The sequence below is a fragment of the Spea bombifrons genome, chromosome 4 (genome assembly GCF_027358695.1).
Source record: "Spea bombifrons isolate aSpeBom1 chromosome 4, aSpeBom1.2.pri, whole genome shotgun sequence".
NCBI lineage: Eukaryota > Metazoa > Chordata > Amphibia > Anura > Pelobatidae > Spea > Spea bombifrons.
Window position 1 is genome coordinate 95,518,133 of NC_071090.1, and position 13,917 is coordinate 95,532,049.

A 13,917-nucleotide genomic window follows, 5' to 3' on the forward strand; every position below is an offset into this window, starting at 1 on the left:
TGCCCCTGAAGCAGTCTGCCTGTGCACCTCTGCCCCTAAAGCAGCCTGTCTGTGCCACTTCTGCCCCCCTAATCAACTTGCCTGTGCCACCTCTGTCCCCCAATCCACCTGCCTGTGCCACCTCTGCCCCCCTAATTAGCCTGCTTGTGACATTTCTGCCCCCAAACAATTAAAAGCAATGGGAGTGTTTTCTAAGCCAGAGCATGGGGTTTTTGTTAGATTCCCCCACAGCATTCGCAGAGCCACACTGGTGCTGAATAGCGGTATGTGTGTGGCACTGTCGGCCCGCACCCCACCGGCCATTTGATGGTGTGCCAGATGGCCTGTCTGGGCCTGAAACAAGCTCTTCTTAACGGGAAGTTTGGTAAGCAAAGTAATGTTACTTTTGTTTGGGACATTATAACCAAATTAACATGGCAGCCACCAACTCCATTATATGTCCACTACTTGTTAGACAGAGAGGGGCAGTGACACCAGTTTCCCTCTGCATCACAGGACTCCGAACCGTACGCGCGTATCCGTGCGATGCAATACCCGCTATTAGCCGGTCAACCCCCCGCAAAGCCACACACAGCTCATTATCCGCATAGCCTTCAAGCGTTCCACCCACAGCAGGGACAGTCAGCCAATAGGAAATCCGCTCCACACTGACGTCCTCTGTGCCGGGTTGGGAAATTCTAAGCCTGGGCGTGGAGCTCGCGAATATTCCGTGACGTCCCCGAGTCTATATAAAGTGCGCGCTCCCGCATAACTCCCCCCTTCTGGCTTAGCTGTTGTCGTGTAGGTGTTGTACTGTGAAGCTGTCCCTGCACTTACACCATGGTAACCATCGCCACCCTGCGCTCCATCTGTTATGTCGCTAGAGCCCATGTCCGGGCTTTCCACGCTACACCCTGCCGGTGAGTATGGGGTTATGACCCGCTCGGACACACCGATACTACGCTCGCTTGCATGGGTTATGTACCTTGGGCTCGGTAACTGAGACCCGGCAGCACCGGCAATGTCTCGGTTCGGTCATAGGGTTAAGTAATTGATGGCTAATTCCTGCCTCGTTGCCGGCAGAAATAATGTCACGGTAACGGGTGTACGTTGAGCTATGCTACACGAAGCCTTAAGGGGGCTGATGTCAGTTGGGTCACTTGGGAGGGTGAATACACTTTGGGCATCTATTGACTAAAGGGCGCGTTAACTCTTCTTGCGCTGCTCATTATGAAGGTTTGACACTGGCAGGCTTCTTCAGCTAGAAGGGCTAAGCTGGCCCTGTATAATTCATTAAGTGAGGGGACTTTTTAAGTACAGTGAAAACTGTACAGTAAGTACAGTGAAATTGTGCATTAACTCCTTAGTTGTCTACAGAGCTTGCACTCTATCGAGCCGGGCGCGCACACGGTTAGGCTGGCGGGGTTTAGTTATATGGCCCGTGTTATGGCGGAGAGCCCCTTGGTCACGCTGCTCTGTCACACACCGGTCTGTATGTCCAGGCGGCGAACACAGCTCCACCCGGGGAACACATGGGGGTTTGTGCGTGTGTCGGTGTGCTTTGTATGTACACACGTTGGTGACCGGCGTTGGATGCCGGAAGTGCAGGCTGGCTGATGAAATCTCTCTCACTGGTTGCATTCATGTCCCTCCCCCTCCTCGCTCCTGAATGCATCTTTCATATAACGATTTAATGCTTCCAGCATGCTCTCCGAGCTCTATGTATTCCATTAATGACTGTATCCGTTATTCATCCGGAGATCGGTATGAGGGAAGGCTGAGGGAGATATATATATATATATATATATATTATTGTAGATATATGTATTGTGGTAGAATTTCCATGTACTTCTATACCTTGGGGTTCAAAATTATATAGCGGACAGAGGTGTATGTATAATAAGATCTGTTTATTACGGTGCATTGTCGATGTGTATATGTATACACTTAACACACGAACCGGAAATAACGCTCTATTCTAATCCAATCATTTTACATAAAATAGCAGTTTGCCCATATTAATCAAATGAAAGGGAGAAGAGGGTGGGCAGCAGATACTTGCTGTAGCTTCCAAAATGACTTTGCACCTGGTTTCAACCGGTTTTATCTGGAATACCGTGGTCCTGCAAATTTGGAAGAACCACCAAAAGTGGGACAAAGTTCATCCTGTATTCCTTCACTATATATATATATATATATATATATATATATATATATATATATATATATATATATATATATATAATTTAACCTAGAGGAGTGAAGAGAGATGTGATGGAAACGTTTAAATACATGAAGGGTTTTAACAAAGTAAATTTTTCAAAGTAACTGAAATGTTAGAAAGGGGCCATAATCTAAAACTAGAGGTTTAGATGTAATTTGAGGAAGTTTTTTTACTCAGAGGGTTGTAGATGAATAGAACAGCCTCCCATCAGACGTGGTAGAAGTGTCTAATGGAATTTAGGCACGTGGATAGGCACAAAGCTGTCTTGAAGACCAAAGACTGGTTAAGGAGAAGCGTGCGGACTAGATGGGCCGAATGCTTATCTGCAGCCAGATTCTATATTTTCTATGTTTTGTTTTGACTTTATACTCCCCAGCGTTTTTGAGAAATTGTTTTATTTTCATTTTAATATCTATTTTTGTTCTGCTTCTGCAAGGTGCCACCAAATAGTGAGAAAAGGGGTTGTCTTACCCTCAATATTGAAAGCCGTATGAATGGTTAGATAAATCCATACTAATTATGCTAATCTTGGCTCAAGATGATACTGGCCATTATTATTTTGATGCCGTCTTTAAGTTAGAAATTCAACCTGATTTCAGTTTTGTGTGTGACGGCAGTTTCTCACTATTAAGTGACAGAAGTAGAACCAACATATATGAATAAGAAGCCAGCTTCAGCCTCGTAACATCATGAGCCCACCTCAAGAAAGCCACCTAACGCATTTCGCTCGTAGTTCTGTGATCTAGATGTCTGTATAACACGATGAAAGATCGCCGATAGCGCCCAAGTATATACGCTGCATTCTCCCGTACCGTGTCACCGTGTGCAGCACCCCGTGCGGCCCTTGCAAGGAACTACCGGTATCTACTTACCATTGCAGTGGGCCTCTTCGGTCGTCTGAGAATTACTAGTTCAGATTAATAATAATAATAAAATTATTCTCACAATACAGCGGTGTAGGTAGGATTTATGTCATGAGAAAGTTAAAGATCATCTGGGAAACAATACGACACAAAAATATCCACATTGTAGTAATCTTGCAGCTTGCTACAAAAAATGCAGATGAACTTGATGGATGGTATGAGAGCAATCTATATGAGATTTAGCTTCTAATTAAATGTATTTACAGCTTGCATTCTTTAAACTGCCAATATACTTATTCAGGGTGTTTCCCACCCGATTAACTTCTGACACGCGGGGAGGGAACAGGTCGTCTAAGGCTATAAACCCGATAATTAATCAGAAGCAGTAATCACTGCCGGCGTTTTCAGTTGTACTCTTTATTAAGTAATGTGATGTTTGCGTTATGTAATTAATTTCATGCTTAGTCATACTGCAGCGTTAATGCCGTTGCTGCTGACAGCGAGACGGGCGATACAGTGCAGCCTCCCTCGGTGTCATTAAAAGGTTAGTCTTAGCCTTCCGATCGAGTGTCCGTGGAAGCCAAGCGTGTCGTGCCTGTATCTTAAACAAACAATTTCATTCCCAAGTAAATGCTATGAATAAGAGTCCTTACTCATTCTGACGCAAGCTTTCTGCTCGTAATGCCGTTACCTCCGTGTGGAAGGAGCGAGGACGTGAGCCGCGAGGATGACGCGGACGTATGTGCTGTACGTGCGGGAGCTTGTGTGGAAAATGCCCAGTTCATTGAATTGGGAAGTGATTGCCGGATACCAGCCCTATGATAGAAACAACCTGTCCTGTTTTAGGTGAAAGGGGCCATATGTCTGGGACGTTATTAAAGACCTGTCCTCAGCAGAGAACAGAGTACCATGGGCTCCTGTGGCCCCTTCTAATGCCATTGACCTGTTATAATGAGGGCATATATTAAGAAAAAAACCCCTCTGAAAATGACTCTGCTGATGTGAAGCTGAGTGTCATATGTTTTTCTGTATGAAATCCCCGGTGTTTCCTCTCGTCGCTTCCTCTTAATTTTGTGTTTTCACAGAATTGTGTTGCAAGGCTCGCCTCGGAACGTGTCGCTAAGCGTTCATGACGTTGTGGTCATCTTACAGGGGCAGAAGGCTACAGGGCCACACAAACCTATCCACACTGTTTACCGAGCCTTGTTACCTTGCCTTGGCGAGCAAAGCTTGTTATAAGATGGCCATCTCTTTAGATTGTCTGTGGGTTGATGAATAAAAATATCAGTGAATGAGATATCGGATCACTGCACTCATCACGCTAGGGCATAATCTACTGATATTATAAATTAGTGGTTCCCACATAATAATAAATATAAAAATATGGAAACTCTAAAATACATGTTAATTGAGGTCGCTGGCGCTGTGTGATGTGAATACTTGGATGGAAACGTATAATTTTGCTTATTCCGGAAGCTGAAAATGACAGGTTACCCTCCACGTCTTAAATTTGTGTGCCGCTTATGTATCCATGCATTGGGCAGGGTTATGGTGTTAGACCGAGGTTTGCAGTTGAATCTGGGTTCAGTAATGTTTCTAGGAGCAGTAACACAAGCAGTCGTGACCTTGCCGGTTCAGTCTATTATTAGTCTGTGACTTGGTTATATACTCGGTGACTAGCAGAATGATCTTCTCTGCCTCCTTTCTGAGAAGACACGTGATAACCACCGTAACTTAAACCAAACTAAATATGTCTGTCTGAAATGGCATGGGTAAGGAGAAAAAAATAAGCCTTCCTCTTCCCTGCCCACCCAGCCGCATGCAATGCTTATTTTTTAATTATTTTAATCTAGCCCTGTAACTACAACCTCTTCTGGAGCACATGTTTGTCCTTCCTAGTTTTCTCTGGCCTGGAAATTCTAGGAAACTCCAAAACAGGACAAATAATTTCATGCATCTTTGGTCTTTTGCCTTTACGAACATGACACCTATGTGAAATACTTTTAGGCTGTTGGACAGCTGACTAAACATTTGCTGGGGATGCTTTGTGCTGTTGGGTTACGTTGTGTGCTCAAGCATAGTTTTTTGGTGTAGAGTTTGAAAGTGTCCCTGTAATCCACTGTTGATTTTGACATGTTGACCTTAGCGAAACGCTTAATGACTCCTTTTTTTTTTTTTTTTCTTGCCCAGAAACGAAGCAGTTGTCATATCCGGCAGGAAGCTTGCCAGGCAGATTCGGCTGGAGGCTCGGCATGAAGTAGAACATTGGGTAGCAGCTGGTAACAAACGGCCACACCTCAGCGTTGTTCTGGTTGGAGACAACCCAGCTAGCCATTCCTACGTCCTAAACAAGACCAAAGCTGCTGCTGACGTGGGTATGTATACACTGATGATGGCGCTAAAGAACCAGTTGACCCATTTGGTGTGCTGCTGTTGAGGATTGCTGAAGCTTCGTAGTAGGCTTGACTTACATGAACGTCTCCTACTCTTGCATTGCAGAATTTTTTATCCCCGCAAATGCTAGCTCAGAGATAAGGGAGATTGAAATCAGCAATGGCTGTTGAGCTGCATTTTGGCAATCACTGCTTCATATGGTATAGCAATAATAAAAGCTGTCCCTTGATATATGGAATGCCATATAATCTTATTGACCCTAGCATTCTTATTTAAAAAATGTAGCCAATTTATACAAATGACTATCCGTGTCTAATGCGTTATTGTTGCAGTCGGTCTGTGACTATTGACTGAAATGAGCCGCTCTCGCCTTGATACATTTTTTTCATTCATTATTTCATAAACCTGTCAGTTTTATTCTGCACTCTGATGTTTCAATGGCCATTTTTATTAGTTGTCAGTCTGCTCTGCATCTTAATTTTTATCGGTACTTTTTGTGGTTTCAGGGATTAGCAGTGAAACAATCCTCAAGCCTTCGTCCATCACAGAGGAGGAGCTGCTTGATCTGATTAGCAAGTTAAATAATGACCAAAACGTGGACGGTCTTCTGGTCCAACTACCACTGCCAGGTACTTATGTTATAATCGGCTATCCGAGTAGGTTTCTCAAGTTGTGGGAGGCTTTTTTTTTTATTTAAAAAAGTTTTATAATGTTGGGTAGACTAGGTAGTGTTACCAAAAAGTTAAATCTTGTCTTGAAGGACCTTATGTAAGAACCTTATATAAAATAACCCCAACCTCCATCTAATGCAGAGACCTGGTTGGGTTAAAACACCCTGCCCTGAAAGCCCTTATGTAATATGTGTGATCTATCTATTTAGTGTTCTGAGACTGTAAATACATCTTACCAAAGGTGTTACCTTTATTGACATAATCTTATTTTATACATATAGTAATATATGCTTGTATTTTAATACAAAGATGGGTTGGCTCTCCATATAAAGCAGCTTTATTTTTATTTAATTTCCCTAACTATGGTAAATATACAATATAAAGTAATCAAACATTTTTTTATATACATACGTTTTCATGCTAAACCGTTTGGCCAAAACAGCGTATTAAGTATTGTGAGTTTTACACAAAGCTATATAACCAGTAAGAGAACATGTGATTCCCAGCAATTCTTTAGCTGCAGTATTTTTTCTAAAACTATCAATACTGGTATTTTTCTTAGAGCACATCGATGAGAGGGCAATCTGCAATGCTGTGATCCCGGAGAAGGATGTGGATGGATTCCATGTAGTGAATGTGGGCAAGATGTGTCTGGACCAGTACTCCATGTTACCTGCTACCCCCTGGGGAGTATGGGAAATTATCAAGCGAACAGGTAAGCGCTAAGCATGGCTCACCCATGTATAATATATAATATAGTATATATATATATATATATATCTCTATCTGGGTTCACCCTCCCCAGCTAGCAGGAGGAAATCAGCAGAATATTCTGTGTTCTAACACACCGTGCGTTTGCCTCATAGATGACTCGTGTTACCCAAGCACATACTAGAAATAGAAAGTATATTTTTTTTTATATATCCTTTACACATGGCAGTATCGCTTAGGCTAATCTCTGAAATTGGGAAAAGAAAAATCTTACTGGATGTGGACAAATATGCACTTAAGATGTAACGGTGAAATAACACATTCGCTTATGTTGTCACAGGAATCCCCACTCTGGGTAAGAACGTTGTAGTAGCTGGAAGATCCAAGAACGTAGGGATGCCCATTGCGATGCTACTCCACACAGATGGGAAGCACGAGCGCCCTGGAGGTTAGTATTTTTTATCCGACGTTTTTAGCTGTGTGCAGTCTTAACCTTTGCGGTCCTGTCGAAATGTATCCGGCAAAATATTTTACCCCTTGTGGTCCAATGTCTGATTTACTAGTGACTGCTAGATGTAGCCAGACTATTAGAACAGAATGATTTTCAATGTGATTTTAGTGATGGCAATTAGGGATGCACTGAAATGAACATTCTGGACCGAAACCGAAAATGACCTCCCCCACCATCACATTGCGAACAGCAATCACACTCCTATCATGCCCAGGCAAGCCAGTACATGCTAGAACCTGGGCATGATGGGAGTGTGATTACAGCCTTCTTATGCCATGCTACGCCCCCACACTCATTCACAAACATTCATTCACTTATTCGCATACTCATCATTCCCTTAATCACGCATACTTTCCTTCTGTTGATATGAGCCAAACTTTAATGCCGTTTCCTTATATTTCAGGTGATGCCACTGTGACAATATCTCACCGGTACACTCCCAAAGAACAGCTGAAGATGCACACCAAATTAGCAGATATTGTTGTTGCAGCAGCAGGTAGGTTGTGCAGAACTCTACTTTAGAAACCATCAGTTTCTTTTGCATAGTATTTGTCCAAAACCAGGGCTTAGACTGCTATAAAGCAAAGTATATAAAAGCAAAGTTCGAGATGCCATTAGTGACCTAATGTTCCTTGCAAACATATTCTGAAGGCTTCATCTGATTAGGACTACGTGCAGTCCTAGTTATTTTCCACCATGTTTAGTGTTAAATATATTCTTCACTTCTCCATTCAAAGGCATTCCCAACCTCATCACAGCCGATATGATCAAGGAAGGAGCTGCTGTTATTGATGTTGGAATCAACAGAGTGGAGGACCCCGTCACCGGCAAAGCAAAACTTGTTGGAGATGTTGATTTTGAAGGTAAGGAAAGAGAATATGAAACAAGTTGTCGGGAATTGACATGGTTACATCTAGGGCTGAAACAACTAATCGATAAAATCGATAATAATCGATTATGAAAATCGTTGTCAACGAATTTCATCATCGATTAATCGGATCGATTTTTATCGATTATAAAAAGAGGTTTTTTTCAGAGCAAATGCTCTGAAAAACTCCTCTCTTTATATAATCCGACCTCAAACAGAGATCGGATTATAACACCGGAATCCAGATCCCCCGCAACGCTGCAGGGGACCTGGATTCTCCTCACTGTCGGCCGGTCTCTCACTTCCGTCTCTCTCCCCCCTCCCATAGACCCCTCTGACTCCTCCCCCCTCCCATACGTCACTCTGCCTCTCTACCCGGCACCGTTACTGAAGGCACTTTCCCTGCAGCTTCATAGAAGCCTCAGTGTAAGTGAAGGTGAGTAACGGAGTCTGTCTGTGCGATGCAGACCCCCACCGGCTAACAGAGAATCATCCTCTCTGATGGCCGGTGAGGGTCTGCATCGCACAGACAGACTCCGTTACTGCACTTCACTTACACTGTGGCTTCTATGAAGCTGCAATGAAAGTGCCTTCAGTAACGGAGCCGGGTAGAGAGGCAGAGCGGTGTATGGGAGGGGGGAGGAGTCAGAGGGGTGTATGGGAGCCACCCTCCAATACACCACTCTGGCTCCTCCCCCTCTCATACGCCACTCTGCCTCTCTACCCGGCACCCTTACTGACAAGCACTTTCCCTGCAGCTTCATAGAAGCCTCAGTGTAAGTGAAGGTGAGTAACGGAGTCTGTCTGTGCGATGCAGACCCCCACCGGCTGACAGAGAATCATCCTCTCTGATGGCCGGTGAGGGTCTGCATCGCACAGACAGACTCCGTTACTGCACTTCACTTACACTGTGGCTTCTATGAAGCTGCAATGAAAGTGCCTTCAGTAACGGAGCCGGGTAGAGAGGCAGAGCGGTGTATGGGAGGGGGGAGGAGTCAGAGGGGTGTATGGGAGCCACCCTCCAATACACCACTCTGGCTCCTCCCCCTCTCATACGCCACTCTGCCTCTCTACCCGGCTCCCTGGTGTCTTGTCAGAAACGGAGGTTCACAGGAGGCAGAGTGGAGTATGGGAGGGGGGAGGAGGCAAAGTGATGTATGGGAGGGGGAGGAGCCAACGTGATGTATGGGAGGAGGCAGAGTGGAGTATGGGAGGAGCCAGAGTGATGTATGGGGGGGAGGAGGCAGAGTGGTATATGGGAGGGGGAGGAGGCAAAGTGATGTATGGGAGGGGAGGAGCCAAAGTGATGTATGGGAGGGGGAGGAGCCAGAGTGGTGTATGGGAGGGGAGGAGCCAGAGTGGTGTATGGGAGGGGGAGGAGCCAGAGTGGTGTATGGGTGAGTTATAGTGGTGTATGGGGGGTATTATGAATTTTTAGGGCATATAGGGGTATAAGGCATATGGATATTAGGCATATCAGGGGGCATAAACATATCTGGGGGTAAAAGGTATATCAGGGGGCTCAGTGGCATATAGGGGGTATAAGACATCGATATTAGGCATATCAGGGGGGCATAAAACAAATCTGGGGGTAAAAGGTATATCAGGGGGCTCAGTTGCATATCACTGGCATATAAGGAGTATAAGGCATATCAGGGGCACAGTGGCATATCAGGGGGCACAGTGGAATCTGGCATATAAGAGGTATAAGGCATATATGGGGGCAGAGTGGCAAGCTGGGGGTCAGATGTGCATAACTGGGGGCAGTTTGGTAAATAAAAAAAATTTAAACAAGGCTTTTTTCTCAGTTTTTATTAAATATGAAAAATAGTTAACATATGAATTAATATTTACTAATAACTTTGTATTAAAACCTAGTTTGAGAAACACCTTGTTTGGGTTCTTGTAGCTTTTATTATTATGTCAGTAAAATAAGAAGTTGAATAGAGAGAGGCCATTGCAATAAAGAGATGAAAGTGTAAATTGTACGTTTTTTATTGCAATTTTTCTTCAATTTAAAATAATGTATTTTTTTATCCGATTAATCGATTAATCGAAAAAATAATCGGCCAACTAATCGATTATTAAAATAATCGTTAGTTGCAGCCCTAGTTACATCGTCTTAGAGTATGATGCAATAGGTGTTTGTATAATACGACATTAAGCCATACTTCATTAACAGAATCGATGTTGCTTCTAATTCTCGTATCCTGTTGTCTTGCTCACTCCAGGTGTTAGAAAGAAAGCCAGTTACATCACTCCAGTCCCAGGAGGAGTTGGTCCCATGACAGTCGCCATGCTGATGAAGAACACAATTATTGCCGCCAAAAGAATACTAAAGCCCACAGAGCTGCAAGCTGTTGCCATTTAACGTCTATCCCCATCTTAATGCTGACTTTACATTCCAAAATCCACTCCTAAGAACAGGCCGAAGATAAAATGCAATATTTATTGTAGACAAGCCGCCTGGCGTGGCGATGGAACTTATTTATTCAGAGCACCGTTCTTGCTAGACTCACAGGGAAATTTGTGGCTTTCTGTAGTCTTTTTTTTTTTCCTGTGTGTTGCATTGAAAGTTGTGTGCTGTGTAGTGACTGTTACCAGTTACTGTTACAGGTAAATGGTTATGCCAAAGGTGATGCTGTTTTGCATCCATCATTTTAACAGGGCTTGGGGTAAATTTAAACACTGCTTTCTGTGCTGGAGGGTCATGGGAAACCATGCAAGGCTCTTCACCTGAGGAGGCTTAAACTGTTACATTAAGTGAACTTGGGAAACTTGCAAGATAGGTCATACCAGTTATCCTCCCCCATTTTAACTTGTCTAGGGCTTTCCTGACTACAAGCCCTGTTTGCTGTCCACAATCCCACCGAGTCAAAAACATTGGTTGCGCACCAGGCCCTTGGATCGTAAAAAAATAAGGTTGTATAAGTGGCATAATGGAAAAGTCATTGTGTACCATACGAAGGAGATGTTAAAATGCTAAAGTGTTGGACAGGAGTATGATGTGGGTTGAGATGTGATTTCAAACTACGGCTGATTTTTCAGAATGGCTGTAGATAGTTGGAATGCAATTGATATACGGAACAGATCAAACCAGAGTTGGCCATGTATGACAGTAGGACCATGGCTCCTGCCAATTATGCAGGTAGCTAAAGGATCCTAAAGAGCACCTAGGTATAAAAGATTGCTCATGTTTGCGTATGTGGGCCTTATGGGTTTTTAAAAAGAAAAAGTCTATGCGTATCGATTACAATTTTTACATGTTTTTATTATTTTGCCAAGAAATGGCGTCTATTTTTTTGGCACACCAGTAGCTGAGATTGGGTTGGCAGTGCTGTGCTAGAGTCAGGGAGATTCATGCAAATCCGAGAAGGAAGAATGAAAGTTTGATAAGATACCTACTTCCATTTGTACCATGACATGTTAATGAGATAAAGGAACAATTTTGGCATCAATTAAATTTTTCTTCCTTATTTGTGTGTGAAATGTGTTTTTGTGTTTCAAAATAATTTAGTCGTGTCAGATCAGGGTTACCCACGGTTCACATATTAAAAGGGAACTCCCACCATCCTGTACAAAAATGTCTAGTAAAGTTTTAAGTATGTAAGTAATTCATACATAATGCTTTAACTGAAACTGCCATCATTTTCACTTGTCTGTTTCATGTGGGTTCTCCCCCACTCACCTGTCCTAATGACCTGCGTACATCAGAACGCTGCGGCAGTTACATCCAGCTACACAAGTCACGGATTGCAGAAAAGGTTGGATTATCTTTGACAAAAAGTGGTATCTTGTATGCAAAATACTAACATCCCTGTAAAGTCCAAAATCTGGCGAAAACCAGTGATGCTAGAACTGTGAGGCCTATGCACAGGGAGGGAACAAACCAAGTACACCCATGAAAAGCTGCCACGTTTTGGACCACTGTCACATAATGCTTGTCTGCTAAGCACACATTTCCAAGCTTACAAAAAATTGTTTCCCTAAATCGTAGGAGTTATGTATGTGAGAACCCTGCATAAAGCACTTTGCCTTAAATGTTGTTGGTCATACTGAGAATTTACAAATTTCAATACTTGGTGACACCCCGATGTCACTGTTACGCAAGGTCAGCCCATCAGAGTTCCTAATGCAACCCCTGTGATAATGAATAATGATATAGGGGAATTCAAAAGCATTTAAAACACTTCAATCTCGTGAGTCAATGAATAGATTTCAGCCGTTAGAACTATTTATTTGGCTGGTCAAACTGCTAGCTTAGGTATAGGTTTCTACTTTAGGTCTATTAACTAAAAGGGGAGTTGTGGTTTTAATTCACTTCACTTTTTTGGTTATAAAAGTCCAACACTGGCAGGTTTCTCCAGCAAAGCCTTTCTGAAAAGTTTGGCACTTTCAGATGCATGCCTCCAAATTCCCATCTTTCATGATCATCAGAGTGGTTTTCCTAGGTTCCCGAAGGAATGAGAGATTTTCAGCTCAAGACCCTGTCGTTCCGTCTGGTGAAAACATGAGGAAGCTGAAACCAAAGTCCTAGTGGTAGTAGTTTCTCATCAGGCATGGGTGGGGATTACAGTGGTAATCTTCAGTTCAGCTCCTGCAAGGTTGTTTTTCCTTCACTCTAAACATTGGAGCACCTATGTGCAAAAGCCTTCCTTGGAGCCCTGTCAGAAGCATCCTGTGGAAGAAGACAGCAAGGCTTAACAGTCTTTACACAGTCACGTAAGAAAAGCTTAATACGTTTCCCCTTCATAAAGCTCGTTCCATATCATCATGAATGAGTGGAAATATCCAGAGGAAAAAGCTCAGTATGCCATAGAATTCTTGCAAGATGATTCCCTTTGGAAAGTAGTTTGAGCTTTGATAGATACCTAAAGTAGATGTCGCTAAAGCCACTTATTGTAGTACCCTAAGTTTGGAGATTGCTTCTCGTTTTCCAAACTGGAAGGGGCCATTAGATGAGCCTTTAAGGCAGTTGCTGCTAATCTGTGTCCAAGTAGAACCTCAGCCCCTGTCATGAAATCTATGAAGATTTAGCTGAAACAGAGGAGGACCTGTTCTTTGGGGGTACACCTGGATGAAGGTCCCAATGATTTGGTGGCCATCTGCTCTGCAGTTAATTTATGTGATGCCCCTATGTGCTTTAGTGCTGAGCCAGGAGGGCTATCTCCTTGAAACCATGATCTGCAGACACCACTTCTAAAATCAGACTCTTTAGCATGGCTGTCTTTGTTAAGGATTTATTTGGCCAGGAACTGAAGACTGGATAAAGCTTATGGTCCCAGATATGGGCCTGTAGGGGAAGGGGCAGATGCAATAACTCTTCCTCTTGATTTTGATGCCAGGTCCATTCCTATCGGGGAGAGGCTACATTTATTTTATGTAAACATGGGGAAACATTTACTCACAGTGTTGGATGCTAGCTAACAGTGTTTTCTTGTGTCACCTTCCCAAAGTGCCCCAAAACAGATGCAAGAGTTCAAAACAGGCCTTGATACCCTTCTACTGACTGGGGGAAGGGTGCTTTCCTCCCCATATTTATGACCTCCAAGTCTTCCAACAAAAAGATCTTCTTTTGCTCAAGCTCTTCATACACCACGTTGACTTGAAGATGGAAAGTGTTCGGTCGACAGTAGAAATTCTTTCGTTTTTATGGCTACTCTAGATTTAAAGGATGCAGATGCCAATTTCTCCTC

At 43.3% G+C, this 13,917-nt stretch overlaps 1 protein-coding gene across 1 annotated transcript; it reads left to right on the forward strand.

Moving 5' to 3' along the window:
* Positions 1–760: 760 nt before the first annotated feature.
* On the forward strand, positions 761–11,410 carry MTHFD2 (methylenetetrahydrofolate dehydrogenase (NADP+ dependent) 2, methenyltetrahydrofolate cyclohydrolase). The gene is made up of 8 exons (XM_053464582.1): positions 761–899; positions 5,257–5,441; positions 5,967–6,089; positions 6,694–6,846; positions 7,183–7,290; positions 7,757–7,849; positions 8,091–8,216; positions 10,453–11,410. The coding sequence occupies exons 1-8, from the start codon at positions 820–822 to the stop codon at positions 10,590–10,592; spliced, it is 1,008 nt and encodes a 335-aa protein (XP_053320557.1). The 5' UTR covers positions 761–819; the 3' UTR covers positions 10,593–11,410.
* The last annotated feature ends 2,507 nt before the right edge of the window (positions 11,411–13,917 follow it).

Excerpts from the sequence above, each read along its gene's own strand:
- MTHFD2 (XM_053464582.1), top strand. The coding sequence starts at position 820 with ATGGTAACCATCGCCACCCTGCGCTCCATCTGTTATGTCGCTAGAGCC. Across the intron at positions 6,847-7,182 it reads GGAAATTATCAAGCGAACAG|GAATCCCCACTCTGGGTAAG; the intron begins GTAAGCGCTAAG and ends ATGTTGTCACAG. Across the intron at positions 8,217-10,452 it reads TGGAGATGTTGATTTTGAAG|GTGTTAGAAAGAAAGCCAGT; the intron begins GTAAGGAAAGAG and ends TGCTCACTCCAG.